General features: G+C 35.3%; 1 protein-coding gene across 8 annotated transcripts in view; it reads right to left on the bottom strand.

The window, feature by feature from the left end:
- The window catches only part of ATRNL1 (attractin like 1), a 431,225-nt gene that overhangs the window by 357,885 nt on the left and 57,878 nt on the right, over positions 1-15,462 (bottom strand). For all 8 annotated transcript variants that reach the window (XR_010367589.1, XM_064431407.1, XM_064431408.1 and 5 more), the window contains exons 8-9: positions 7,451-7,706; positions 1,247-1,430 (exon numbers count right to left, since the gene is read on the bottom strand). Coding sequence is in view for 7 of the 8 variants with exons in the window: in XM_064431407.1 (XP_064287477.1) it covers positions 1,247-1,430; positions 7,451-7,706 (440 nt within the window). In the remaining variant the exon portion in view is untranslated. The remainder of the gene's footprint in view (positions 1-1,246; positions 1,431-7,450; positions 7,707-15,462) is intronic.

Raw genomic sequence — 15,462 nt, 5'->3', positions numbered from 1 at the left:
GAAATGGAATGAGTGCCAGAGACAAACAGTGAGGACCAGCAAATGGGCATGAGAGAGCCATCAAAATTCCAACTCTTCCTCATACCACACCTGTCCAGTGCCACATTCAGCCTCTCACCTCACCAAGTGCTTTGAATGCTAATCATAAGGTGTCACAAATACAGTAAACAAAGATTCAGATTTTATTTCTACAAGTCATTACTCCATCCTCTGAGCCCATTTTCAGTGCCATAGTAAAATCCACTCCCAGTGTAAATCTCACAAAACAAACCTGAGCCCTCTACAAGCTGCAGAGAATGCTTATACATTAGTATAGAGTCAATTCTTTATTAGTTTTTATATGAATAATGCATAAAAATTTTACAGCAATTATTATTATTATTTTATTGTCAAACAGACCATCAAAGGAAAAAATATCACTTTGTTCCAAAAATAGAATAAGAAAGCATTAAAATTGCAGGAACTTATAAATACATTAAAAGAAAAAAAATTCTTGTATTAATATTTTCAAATGCCATGAGTTAATGGTATTAAGAACCTCAGTGAGATGAAACCCGTGTTTCCAACATCTGAGAGCAAGTTTTGGGTGCTCAAAGTGAAGCCATTAGAGCTCTAAACAAATATTAAATCACAGGAATAAAATGTTCAAAGAAATAGTTCTTGATCTCAAATCATCTCTAAGTAGTAAAAAATATTCAAGGTCACTTTCTGTACATAACATACAAGTAGCCTTCGTAAAATACAATAAACTTGAGGAACAAGAAACTGATAGAAATAAAAACACCAAGAGCAGTCATAACTAAGGATTCCTACATGATACCAGAGGTCTTCTCTCTTATTTCTGATAGTTTTGTGAAAAATAATCTTCCACAGTTCTTAGGGTTTTTTCCATCTTGAAGTAACAGCCAGTGTAATGTACACCAGCAGTATAGTCACACTTGAGGAAACAGTTCACATGTGCTATTTCTGCACAGTGCTTGTGACTGGAAAGGAGAACCTTTTCCTAATTTGTAGCACATGCACAAAGCTTCCTCCCTGCCATCCTTTCAATGAATAGATCCACTAATCCATTGACTCAAGTCTAGTCCCTCACCACAATTCTTCCATTTTGTTGCAGAGAATGTGTTGTTCTGAAATGTGCAAAGGATATAGACGTACCTGCATGACTTTGCTAGAACCTTACTCTACACTTCTGTTTTCTTCAGGAACTTACAACTTGGTTTCCTACATAATAAATCAAACTTACCATGTCCGAGTATTAACTTCGTATCTGTAAAGGTCATCCACCAGTCCATATTTATTGCCAGGCAATGCTTTGTATCCACCATGGACATAAATAGATTTTGTCAGTTCATCATAGACACTGGTATGGCCATATCCACCTTGAACAATTGCTCCTTTTGTTTCTGGTACGAGCCAAGAGTTAGACCCTTGAAGAGACATTAAAAAAACCCATAATTTAAAGGCTTACTACTGCTAAATCACAATACTAGGAGTTCTAAGGATAGAAAGTAATTTCCAATATAATTTCAAATACAGCAATAAATATTAGGATTTATTTTAAGAAGTAGTTTTACACCGATGTATAAAATATCTGCAATTAGATAACGTTGTCAGACTACTACCTGCTATTCTTAATGAAATCAAAAATACATCATTGTTACAGCTGCCAGGCAGTATCTCATCCTCTCCCACATGTGACTTCAGCACTCGCACAAACAAACAAAGAGCCCAAAGCTTTTTGAAAATATGAAATTAGGAGTTATGATTAATTCTCACCAGAGATGGCTGATGAGAATTCAGTGCTCCAGCTCCTTCAGATTCATTAGGAACACCTGTGCTCAGTCACGGGGAGTCTGAGGAGCCTGGCAGAGACTGAGCTGCAGTGAGTCGTGAGAAGCACATAACATAAGGCAGCTCCATTGTGCATGGATATGGGCTGACACTTTGGGAGTAACTGTAAAATTATTGAGCTAAAATCCATTTCCAACCACTGTTTCTTAGTTCCTTAACTGCAAATATACCCGGTCAGTTGCAGAAGACCCACAAAAGAATAATTTGAGAGCAGCTCATTCAACTTGCATTTAAATCCATGTTTTACATCACATGATTAATAAGTGCAAAGAGACACCAAATAAAACCAGCCACAATAGCTGTTATGACTGAAGAAGAGAATACAACTGGAAAATATTTTACCATAGAAAAAAAAAAAAAAGACACCTGTTAAGTTCCTGCACGCTGTAGCCCCAAAATGTCTTCTTTCCCCCCTCCATCTTCCCAGATGATGATGTAAGTCACAAAAAAAGCAAGCCAAAAGGTATTTCCTGCACAAGGCAGCCTATACAGAAGGGCCTGTGATGATTGGGAGTCAGTGCTACAGATGTGAAACAGAAATAATGCACTTCCAGCCTCGTGGAGATTATCAGAACAGAGAGCCTGGACAAGGACATCCCATGTGGAGCAGTCTCCCAGTTCTTAACCTCAACTGGCTACCATTATAGTTATTTATCCAAGGCTAGCACACAGCACCATACACCTCACTTCCTCTGAAAGTTAGGCTAAATCCCATTCTAATTTTTTATCTGATATTATGTAGGTAGATTAGATTAACTCTTTTTCTTCTAGATTCTCATGAAGAGGCTCATGATTTTCAGTTATTAGTTTTGCTAGCATACTTTCCTTACAGAGTTTCCAGGCATTGCCTCCGTAAGTTACATTTTTTTCAGTTACAAGTGCTTATGGCAAGTTATAAAGTATAGATTCTGAGGTAGAATTGTGATGATTTTTGTGTGTATCATGGTATTTGTGGTAATACACTATTTATAACTGACACAGAATATTTACATTATTTATGTGTAGTGTAATGTAAGCAGTATTTTATTTCAATCCCCATGTTGGATATTATCAAGCTATGAAGAAGTGAACACAAATATCAAATTTGTACTGATAATACCGTACATTACATACATATTTGTATGTACATTTTGATAACTAATAGATTTACTTGATACAATTTCTGTAAGAGGGCTGGTGAGGAGTCAGCCTGCAGATACACATTTCTACTGCCAACAATATCTTCATTTATTTCTTTAATGATCAGTCCTAGAGATAGGCATATATGCTTTTCAAGGAAAAAGAACTACTTTTCCCCATAAATTGGCACAACGTTGTTCATAATAGAATCCATAATATAATATTTTGCATTTCTATCTGACTGGTTCATGTAGCATTTATGAAGCATTATGGTTTAGGTAGCAATGCTGTATTTGATGATTCTGAGGTTTTTTCCAGACTAAATGTTTCTATTATTCTGTGTATCATTTAGAACACTGTCACAGTAACATTACATATTGTATCACGTACATGACTTGGGCAGAAATATGAAAACCTGTTCCTTCTTGAATTAAAAAAAAAGTGCTGTGAATAACTACAGAAATTCAAGGAAAGAGGACCAGCAACATTTTTCTGAAATAAAAGCCAACAGCAGTGTTATGGTGCTCCTTCTACTTCCCATTCTAAAAATTAGCTGAGTTGCCTGAATTTCAAATACTGAAATATGTACATACAGTTTTGATATCATTCATGCTTCAGTATCTTGAGTATTGCATCATTCATACAAAAATACAATCCTGTCTATATTTCAAGACATTACTATACATATGATCTGACTTTTTAAGCAGCTTATTGATATGAATCTTCACCTACTTTTTTTTTCAACAAAATTTCAATTTTTATTGAGGTGTTTACATAACCCTTCTCATACTCAGACATCCCCCTCTTTCTATCATTATATCATAAGAATATAGAACTATGTATAAGAATAAGAAGTACCTGATTGACCAAACTAGTCATTGAAATTGCATTCTCAACCGCTTAAAAAGTCAAATGCAGAGGAAATTTCATGAATAAACATGTTAGAAATATGGAAATAGGAGGTTTTTAATTTTTTTTTTCCATATTTAAATTTCAAGTCTAGCACACAATGTAAAAATAAGGAAGATACATGGGTCCAACCTGTCCTTATCATAATACAACCTTCAGACAGATAAGGTAAAAAGAACAAAATGTTTAAGAAGCATCTTGGTGTGCCACGTCCATTTTATCACAGTGAAAAACTTGAAAATTTTACAAGCAACCAGGAAGCTTATGTTAACTTTAACAAAAAGACGATGCATGTTACATCATGGGGCCACTTTTTTTTTTACATTATTTCAAATAAATACTTTTAATCAAAAGCAATCTATAACATAATTCTAAAGCCATTAAAAAATCGGCCTAAAATACTGTGATATTATGTTAATCCAAAGAAATCTCTGTCTTGTAAAAGAAATAAAATAAAAGCAAAGAAGACTTATTCAGAAGTTTCTTAATATATAAGGAGCCTTTATAAACCTCAGCTAAAACAAAACAACATTATTATATTCACCTTGAGACTCACATTGAGATTCTTAGAAGGTTTATGAGGTATTGCTAACCTAAAGGGAAATAAATTTCCCTGGGGAGTAACCCAGAAAAGCTTTATGGTTCAAGTTAGTAAAATCATTCACATAATTCCCATATCAGGATTTACTGGCTCCTCAGAAGTCGTAAGTCTGGGTGCAGCAAGAAAGGACAACAGGAAGCTCTTTTCTTCTTGCAGCAACCACCACACCTTTGGAGTAGAAATAAATTCATGTGTCTTTGCTTGGTGAAAATCTGCCTGCAAACCCTGTCCAATTATTCCAGAATTTACTTTACTCCCATAGAAATTACTTTCTCCCCTAACCCGACAGTGCCAGAGACATTTTGAGATTGGCTACACCTTTGATTGGCATGCTTTATTAACAAGAACTACATGCCTACATGAAAAGCTAGCAATTTCCGCAATTATTTAAAACCTCTTCAGGTGTTTCTTAACCCAGACCTCACAGAAATCATGGTCACAGCAACTAAATAAGCACCAGAAATCCATGTACCACGTTCATCAAAGTACTGGATCCTAAAGGTTTCAGTACATATGAACCAAAGGACAAACTGCCTCTTTGTCTCTTTCTTTCAGTACGTATATGGTAAATGCTTTAAAAAGTCTTCATTAGGACTAAAAACCATAATTGATAACATGTAGAAACAATAACAGTACAATTTGAAGTGTTACAGTAATATGCTTTAAAAGCAAGCAGAAAGAAAAAATCAGGTTCTTATTTTTCTTTCCATAACATCAGAAGCCCTTATTTTTATGAAATTTCCTTTCCATTCAGGTGAATTCACAGGAATACTTTTCACTTCCTATGTTTTTCAACTTTGGATCCTGAACTGCTAAAGCCCTCTCAAAGAACAGCAATTCTTAATTTAAACCACCAGCTGGAATTTCATGGTTAAAAATGTATTCCTACAGCTGCAAAACTGTAGATAAATGCCACGGCCAACAGAGAATTCAGGAAAATTTACCACAAAATTCACTTAACTTAGAGGGGAGGGAGAGGAGGGAGATGCAGTGAGGTGAAATGGAACATGAGAACTCTGTGGCAGCAATGGTTCAGGTACCCCATGCTCTGTACAGTGCTGGGAGCCCCAGCAATCAATCCTTCATCAGATGAGGAGACTCACTGAAGGCAATGGCTTTCCACAGTAATACCCTAGACTGTTACAACTTTCCTTTATGTTTGATGCAAGTGATGCACATTTTCTCTAATAAACTAAATCTTTCACTAGAATACAACAAAAATATACTCTCAAAAAGGAGACATTAAAAATTGAGAATAATTGACAGACATTTGACAGAGAACTGCTTTCTCTTACTCCAAGCTTATCCCCATGGTAGGGAAGGTTTGAGGTTTTTTTCTTTGTTTCTGTGTGTTATATATGCTTAACTACACTGTTTTATTAATCCTCCACAAACACAGCTGAAATAAAAGCCAAAAGCAGTGTTATGTTGCTCCTTCTAACATTAAAAAAAAAAATAGGAACAAGCTGTCCATTTCAACCATAAGGCCATCAATAATCAGCCAGGCAGAAAATTTTACAATACAAATCATGTTCCCTTCTTCCTAATTAAAGTAACAACAATAATAGGTGAGAATAAAATTGGTACTTCTAGTCCACATTAAATTAGCAGCATGTGAAGAAGCAAATAACTTAAAGTTTCAACAGGAGAAGCAAATAATTTAAAGTTTTCCAATAAACATTACAGTGAATGAGCATGCAGAAAGATAGAACATATTATTTCCTTCACATAAAAAAACCCATCTCCAATAGGTCAAAATCTAACTTTCTGAAAGTCAGTTTTTCTAAAAAATGGCCTTTAATTCTTAGCAAATATTAGAATACTGTTGTAAAACATCATTTTAAGACCAGAGTTTCATGGTAGCTTTTATGCAGTTAAATTCGAATTTTTCAGTGTGAATAAAGAACATTATGGTGTTCTTCCTCTTACTGCCATTCACTTTTATCCTTTTTCAACACTGTTATATAATTTTGACACTGCCATCAGAGATAATGCCAGAGAGCATAAGAACCATCTGAGTTTCGAAGGGATTTCCTGAACCTATAAATCTGTTTAAACAGTGATTATATAAATATGCATACATGGAAAAAAAATTAAATGGAACAATTAAAAACAATTACCATCCCTTGGCATGTAGGTATTACTTTGAAATTTTGTATTATGCCTTCTGCAATTGCATAAATAACTGAGAGACTCAGATAAACACAACATAAAAAGAGAATTAAACAAAAGTAGAAGACTATAAATTTAATTAGTAGGCATATAAATATACCTAAGAATTTATCAGGTGTAGATTTTCAATATTATTCAATTGAAATGGTATCTTAACTGTATCATGTGTATGATAAAAATATTTATCTTAGTTTATTTAATTTCAGCATTAAAAATCACCCCAGGAACAGCTTGCAGTTCACAAGGGGAAAACCAGACAGATATGGTAGCTTCTTTAGAGAAAATTAGAGCTCATTTTCAATTATTATCTCTAACAGCAACATATATATCTTTAAGAGAGAACCCTATATATAATGATGAGCTAAGTTATTACATTTAAAAACAATACAACAGAAGGAAAATAATACATCAGCATTAAAGAACCTTAAAAATAACTAAATTACTGTTGGTTTTGCTCTTCTACTGTGTGGTAAAAACAGCAAGTCTGTGTTGGAAAACTATGTTTCATCACAATTACCACAGTGAAAAATTTCTGGTTTCAATTTTTATCCTCTTCAGGGTACCACAACCACCTACAAAAATGGAAAATGTCATGGTGTTCCAAACACACATGACATGCTATTATTTGACAAGAAATCTTATGTACATAACCTGAAGGAAAAAAGGTGAGGCTTTATTTAAATTGGAAAATACACATTTTTCGTTCTGAAAAGAGAAAAATCAAATTTTTTTCACTTAAAAAACCCAGCATTTTTCGTATCAGTTTGTGATCAAAATGATTTGAAAGTGACTTACTGATGTAGTATTCTTGCACAATGCTTGTGTAACCGTATATGGAAGAATATCCAAAAATGACAATCATAACCACGTCTCTGCTGTCCAGCTCTACTATGTGTGCTGAATGACCTTCCACAGCGTATTGCTGTCCATGGACAAGGACTGCAGGAATTCTGGTACTCCACATTTGACTGGGTATGTTGAAAACCCACAGCTCATCAGTGACATTGCCAGAACTTGTTTCAATTTTGCCCCCATACATGTAGATGTCTTCCTGTAAAAATGGGAATGGAGAGAGGAGAAAGCAAATAATGGATTACAGAAAGATAACATCTGAACTGCATACTCCTCTGCTGAGTAGTATTTCATAACTGAGCAATCTGATTTAAATCTTCACATTTAATCTTACATTAACCAGCTCAATATCAGATACTAATCCCAGACAATGATACTTAAACTAAACCAACAATGATAAGGAGTCTATTTCTCTGAAAAATAAACCTAGCCATGAAAATGACACCAAAATGAATCTCAAAGAGATTATTTCATCCAGAAAACCTGTAATTACATGGCACTTCTAATCTATATGGCAGCATTCTATTTTAAAAAAGCTAAACAGAAAGGATATTCTATTGTTTTCTTAAGGAACAGTTCACAGAATTAAAATGTAATTTTCCACACACTCTGTCTAGGGGGATTTCACTCACCACATGCACAAGAAAGCACATTCTCTCCTACTAGCAATGTAATTTAAGTTCTGAGAAAATCCAGTCACCAAAAGCCAAAGAAAAGGGAAAATGCACATATAGAATCATAGAAGGGTTGGAAGATGCCTTAAAGATCATCTTCTCCCACTCCCACCACCACGGGCAGGGAAACCTTCCACTATCCCAGGTTGTCCAACCTCATGTTGGACACTTCCAGGATGGGGCAGCCACAATTTTTCTGGTCAACCTGTGCAAGGGCCCCACCACCCTCACTCTGAACAACTACCAGTACCTAAACCAAACCAAAACCTAAACCAAACCTGCCCTCACACAGTTTGCAACCATCTCCCCTCATCCTGCCACTCTATGACCTTGTAAAACATCACCCTCCACCTATCTTGTAGCCCCTTTAAGGTGCTATAAGGTGTCACCAGAGCTTTCTCTTGTCCAGGCTCAACAACCCCAATTCCTCCAGCCTGTCCTCTTGGAGTAGTGCTTCAGACATCTGATCACCTCGGTGGCCCCTCCTCAGGACTTGCTCCAACACTGCTTCTTATGCTGGGTGTCCCAGAGCTGGACACAAGGCTCCATGAGAGCAGAGCAGGGGGACAGAATCACCCCCCTCAACCTGCTTGTTGTGCTGCTTTTGATGCAGCCCAGGATGTGGCTGGCTCCTCCCGAGCACATTTACTAAAATCAAATCCCATAGGGGAGTACTTTGAGCTCTTTTTAAGGAATGCAAAACAGAGATTCCAGCCATCGTGAACCACACACCTTAAACAGCAGGGCCATCTGTTCTGGTAAGTAATGAGTGATTTATTTAAATGTTGCCTGAAAGCAAATCATACTGAATTTCACTTCATCTGGATTTGTAAACCAAGGTATGCGAAGTCACAAAACAAATTCCAGATTTTTGGCTTCACAAACATGCTCAAGGACAGTTTATACTGGGTGGAAAAAACTTCCTTTGGTTTGAGATTGATACTCAGTCTTTGCTAGGACATAACCACCCCATATACTCTGCATTTGCATACTGCACAGTTAGCAGTTGTCTTCTGCATTCTGCAATGTAATGTTTGGGGCTCACCCTAAACTTAGCCTTATCAGGTTTAAATTAGAAGGGGAAAAAAAAAAAAAAAAAGAAGCTGCAGGTTTAGCACATTTGGCAAAGTTTGACTTGGCATAAAATACTCAGAAAAAGGGGCTGGATGACTAGCCAAACTGGTCTTTTAAAGATCAAACTGTCTGATGCACTTACACTCGAAATTTCTGCAAATTTTCAACTTTTTTTTTTTTTCATTTGAGGCAGGTGAACATTTCTCGATTTGGAATTTAAATCTTTCCTATGCTACTGGTGGTGTTTGAACAAAAGATGTTCACAGAATGAATTTGTGGTAGGATTAGAGAGATATGTATCTGAACCCATTCTTTTCCTAGGAGATAAAACATTTCAAGGAGCTTGGTAAAGACCCACAAAAACTGAAGAAGGATGAGCACTGATCCAAAGGAACGGTTTGAGCAAGTATTGTTCTTGAAAAGATCCTATATGGCTCATTCCTTACAATACCACATAGATCTCCAAAGTCAAATCAGCATCACTAAAATTGTGAACTACTTATTTTCAAATGCTGATAACAGACTATAGCATAAAGAGAAAGCTAATTAGGGAGCTGCAGGGGCTGCACAATAGTATTTGAAAAAAAAATATTTCCGACACTGAGGAAAGACACTTTAAAAAAATAAAAAAGGTGACCTAAAGAGCTGCATGAACTTTGAAATTATTTCTCAGACAGCTGACAATAGCAAAGTCCTCCTTACAGTTCTGCTTAAATGATTCAAAGTTCAGATAAAACAACACTTCTGTGAGGAGCAATCTTTTAGGTGACACAGCAGATCCTGTATACAAGAATATTCACAGAGAAAAAGACAAGAAGGTCATGACAACTGCTTTATCAGCCACAAAACCAGATTTAACTAAGCTTTGCTAAGGGCTATTTCTGAGATTAAGAAGCTCCTAGCGCTGGTGAAAAATGCTTTAAAATAAGTGATGATCAGCTGAACACAGAGAAAAACAAGCTGAGTCCAAAGTCTATGGGAGAAATACAGAACTGAAATTAAAAAATGTTACGTGCATACCTATACATGGCAAAAAACAACCTCCTAAGCACATGAAGATAGACATTTATTTGGAAAGCCTTAACAGGAATTGATTGTAGGAATGGTACGACTGCAAGTGGTCCTATGCAGCATAAAATTTGTGACAAAATAGAAGGAATCCCTTTATAAATGTTATACTACCTTTATAAATTACTTATATGCTAAATATAAGTCAAGGTATACACTAATGGTGATGCTTTCTGGAACACACAACACATAAAATACAGAGTTTAAACTGTGCTAGTGCACAAACACTGCTGACCTTTACCTGAATTAACCATAGTAGATATGTGTTTATAAGCTATCACACCAAGCAGGACTGCAAAGTAAAATAATATATTTTTTTAAAAGGCAACAAAAAAATATAAAATTGAGTGTCTTTGTGAAATTAGCGCAAAAATGTGTGAAGAATCTGGCCCAAATTAAGGATCTTAAAAACTGTCCTCAGTCTAAAGGAGAGAGTAGGACAAGAAGCAGATTTTTCCATGGAAGAGATAAAAAAACAGGTAGATAAGCACCAAGAAGATAGAAGGCCTCCAACACATTCATATTTTAAAGTTCTGATACCAGGTATCAAAACAAACACCTTCAATTACAGTATGAGATAGAAAAGTTGAGCATTTACTCAATAAATTAACCTTGGCCATATTAGATAGATTTTATCATATGAGTAACAATCTCTGAGAAGTTACAGAAACCTTGAAAGACCTTGTGGTTTTTAAACCAAAATTTCATATAACTACTACTTTATGCAAATTCAAGTATAGAAAAGTACACTGTTTATTGAACTTCAGAGCTCCTGCTCAGTAGGGAATTACAGGAAAAGCGAGAAATTTTTTCCTGTAAACAGAGCAGGTCGACAGCTCACTCAATCATGACATTCCCACCTACAGATCCCATCAGTTGGTTTCTTGGCAGGTGTTCAGGTTCAAGCCAACAAAACAGCCAGTGCAGCTCCTGTTTGCTTCAATGGAACCAAAACTTTCCAATAAATGTTTCCATTTTCTCAAATCACTTTTTTTCCCCTGAGGAAATTACTTCAATGGAGAATTTTGATGAACCATAATGATAAAAAAGATGAAAAAAGGCATATGATCTGTAAATAGTTGAGTGTGCATATTGGACAGAGAAGATGACAGCAGAAGGCAGAAATTATAAGACCAAACCAGGATTTGAACAAAATAGTTAAATCACATTTCTCAAGAGAAGGAATAATTCGTTTAATCTAGGATTTCTCTTATAGAGTAATGAACGACAAGCACATTTTTTGGTAGTATCACCAAAATAAGATCAAGAGAATAACTCAAATATAGGAGAAAAAGTAAAGTGTCATAATTTGAATGTTGGAAGAATCAATACAACTTACAGCCATAAAATTCCTCTTTATTTTTTTGTCCTATTGATATCATTATTATCATCTTTGTTAAATAACCAGATAATTCAAATTCAATGCCTGGTGGGAGAGATTAAAAAAGAGGGAGCCAGACTCTTCCCAAGGTAATCCAGCAAATAAATAAGATGTGACGCACACAATTTGGATTACAACAAATTCAGTTTGAGTATAAGAATAAACATTTCTCTTTTCTCATTGAGAATGAGCAACCTCTTCCAGTCTTGAGCAAAAATCCTTGACAGAGGAGCATTCTACAGTGAGGAAAAATGAAACAGATCAAGAAGGGTATTTTAAAAGATCACCAAAAAACCAGGAGCATTCACTTGTCCTTTAAGTCCCCATCAACAGACTGTACACCAGAGCAGAGTAACACTTGCACACTCTCCACACTGAATCCTGAACAAACAGCCAAAAATCATTTGTTCGATTGACCTTGGACATGTTCTATTCACTACGCCTTATCTCAGTGTTAATATTGATTTTATATTTCATATAAATTCAGTAATTCAAGACTTCTAAAACTTATCTTTTGTTATTCCTAAGACTTCACAATTTTTCTTTTCCTAAAGGAACAATACTTAGCTGCTCAGGCTGTACCTTGGAATGACACATTATGCAAATCCTGCCTGCATTCCAAAAGAATCTTATCTGGCAGATACCACTAAAAAAATGGGGGGAAAAAAACAAAACCATGCAACAAAGGGCTAATTTATAATCCATTTCTAAAGAATTGGGAGGAATTTAATCACATTAAAATAACCACATAAATTTCATTTTGTATGTCTGTACTATATCATGGCTACACAGAAAAGTTTCTCTTTCAGAAATTAGTTTTCTGCCTTAATCCCTATATAAATCTAAATTGTTCCTGAAAAATTGGCCAAAGAAATGCTACTCACAAACCACATGAACAGTCATCCTCTATTTTCTTGAAACAAGATCAATCTTTTTTCTCCCCTAGACTGTATCCATGCTTCGATATTTAAATTAACTTTATGTAAACTAACAGAACTCTGGCATTTATTAGGTTTTTTGTTCTATGTTCTTCTACCCAAAATTTCTAAAAGTTTAGTCAAATTGGTACATCATTAAATAAATTCTCCTTTTTTTGTCCCCAAGGAAAATACAAGTCTCACAAAATGTCATCTGGCAATAACACCACAAGCCTGTTTTTTTCATTCAACATGCACCACCTGGTGTAGGACTGTCTAATACCTCCTCTTCCCTTCCACAAACTGTTATCTCCTTTAATATAGTTAACAGTAGCAAGAACATTCTATGTGTTATATCAAAATTAAAAATTAGTTACATTTCTACTTGATCCAGTAATCCTCCCATTAGACCATGTCTGACAGACTGGAAAGCAGTCTTCACTTAACTCTTCCTCCTGAAGCCTCATTTATTAATTCTTACTTTGTTGTGGGACTATATCCTCTCTGTAAAGAACCTGAATAAGTTACTGGAGAGGAACATTTTAACTTATGTTCCCAACAGGACCAAATTCAAGGTGCAATACTGGAGCACATTGTATGTCAGGAGGTCAACCTAATCAAGGAGTGCTGTCAATTTATTTCTTCATTATTTGCAGCTTTCCAGTGGTTGCTGGGTTTAGTCAAAGGTATTAATTAAGGTGACCTTACTTGGACTTCACTTTCAAACCAACTGGAATATAAGATTGAAATGAGGAATGAAAAATATGACACTTCTAGAAAAAGAACCAATCTCTTGATGAATTAGGGCCACTTCATAGAAGGGAACTCTGAAGAGGCTTTTCTCAAGACTACATGCTAAAAGTGTAGGGCAGCTCATCTCACCTACTTCTCACACTTCTGAGATCTGAAAATCAGAATAAGAGAGCAAGTTGTACATAAGAAGTAATTCAAAGTCTCAGAACAATAAAACAAAAATTGCTGGTACAACCTACCTATAGCTACTTAATAGAATAGTTAGAAAGCACTTTTATATTTCCAGAGCTATTCAAATTATATTACAATAGCCAACAAAAATAGGCATTAAAAGAATAACAATAAACCAACTGGTGAAAGATGTTATCTAGTTCATAATAAAAGTTTTTACTCTTTTTTGCTTTGTTAACACTAGCTTGCAATAAGACTAATAAAAATACCACAAGATATATACAGACTCAACATCAACCCTAATTAATTTGCAAAAAGAATCAAAACAATTACCCTTTATTAAGAAAGTTTTGGAAGTGGAAGTAACATTCATAAAACTCAAATGAGCTAAATTAAATTTGACTATATATAAAATGGTCTGTGTACTTTATGGTTACTACTACATCAGCTTGCTTGCTTCATCTCTATTGCCAGTCTCAAAGAAAACAAACCTCCAAGCTCAGCCATGCTCCAATGTCCTGGGACCAGCACCAACAGCTCAATTACAAGGCTAAATGTAAACAATTTTGGTGGTACTACCAAAAACTGAGTAAAGTCCCAGAGGTGACCATATATACACCTTGCAGGCAACTCCCTTTCTCCTTAATTCCAGGAACACTTTGGAACACTATTGGAATCTAGTATTTTGGAATTTACTCTAACTCCCTACCTAGTCATGTTTATCAAAGCTATTTGTACCTACTCCAAAAACCTCAAGTCATTTCCTCCAGTCTCTTTATACACCTATTTCTTATATAAATTATTTCAAAGTACATTGATATTTTCAGTTTTAAGGTGCCAGAAACTACATACAATTTATCAGATGCAGCAGAACCACTTGCTAACAGCACCTTTCCAGTAATCAGCTTGAAAACTATTTAACAGTTTAGCTGGTTTAAAAGCAAGAGCTCTTTTATGCTCTCTCCTCTATAAATGCATAAAAAGTTGTGAGGATTTGTTATAACTATACATCAGTGGGACTCCTCAGATCTTTTTTTCTTCAGAATAAGGAAGAACAGTACTTCAGATTTTACCAAAGGAGCTTTCTGAGGGAAATGGGCACAGTAACTTACTTCATTCTCCACAAAGTCAATCACACAGCTGCAATTTATCTTGCACCACAATCGGGCAACGCTGGCTCCGCACTCTCACTCCAGCCTAGCACTAGGCTTTGAAATCTCAAAAGCTCAAGTCAAAAACTTAATCCAATTTCTTCTCTGTGGATATTTTTTTCCTATCAACCATAAAGGAAACATTACACAATTACTGGTACAGAGCTGAAAACACAGCTCAAAGCTGCCATCTCTAGGTATTATGTTCTACTGCTCTTCACTTTAAATTACTTTTTCTGTTTTTTTTTCAAGAGACTGTATATCTAAAAGAAAAAAAATCAGAACTTTATCTTATCAAGTTAATGTAAGAAATTACTTCAGAAAGGAATACTTTTTCCCCTTGAAATTTCTTTGACTTGCATGATCAGCTTCTTTTCGCCCATGTAACATCTGACATTTGACATAATCACTAGTACAAGCAGCATAGTAGTTAATTATTTCACATAGGTTCATTATTAGTGAATCCGAATTGCTAATTAACATATTTCTTCAACAACAGCCCCAGCCTCTTCACTATAACTTTGCTTGTAGCTTTCATTATTATTAACATGAGTTGCACTTCACTGAGATCCAAAGAGATTTCTGAATTAACACAGATCACATTTAATATTTGCTGGTGAAAGGACTTCTAACACAGTTACCCTTTAGTTTGCAATGTCTCAAGAAAATATTAGCACCATCAAATAAAAAGGTTAAATTATATTTTAAGTCTTTATTCTGAAGTGCTAATTGATACATTACTCAAATGTTTCTTGACTACAAAGTC

Source organism: Passer domesticus, chromosome 8 (genome assembly GCF_036417665.1).
Source record: "Passer domesticus isolate bPasDom1 chromosome 8, bPasDom1.hap1, whole genome shotgun sequence".
In the NCBI taxonomy this organism is placed as follows: domain Eukaryota; kingdom Metazoa; phylum Chordata; class Aves; order Passeriformes; family Passeridae; genus Passer; species Passer domesticus.
The sequence above is the reverse complement of the archived record's forward strand: the minus strand, read 5'-3'. Positions and strand labels throughout refer to the sequence as shown.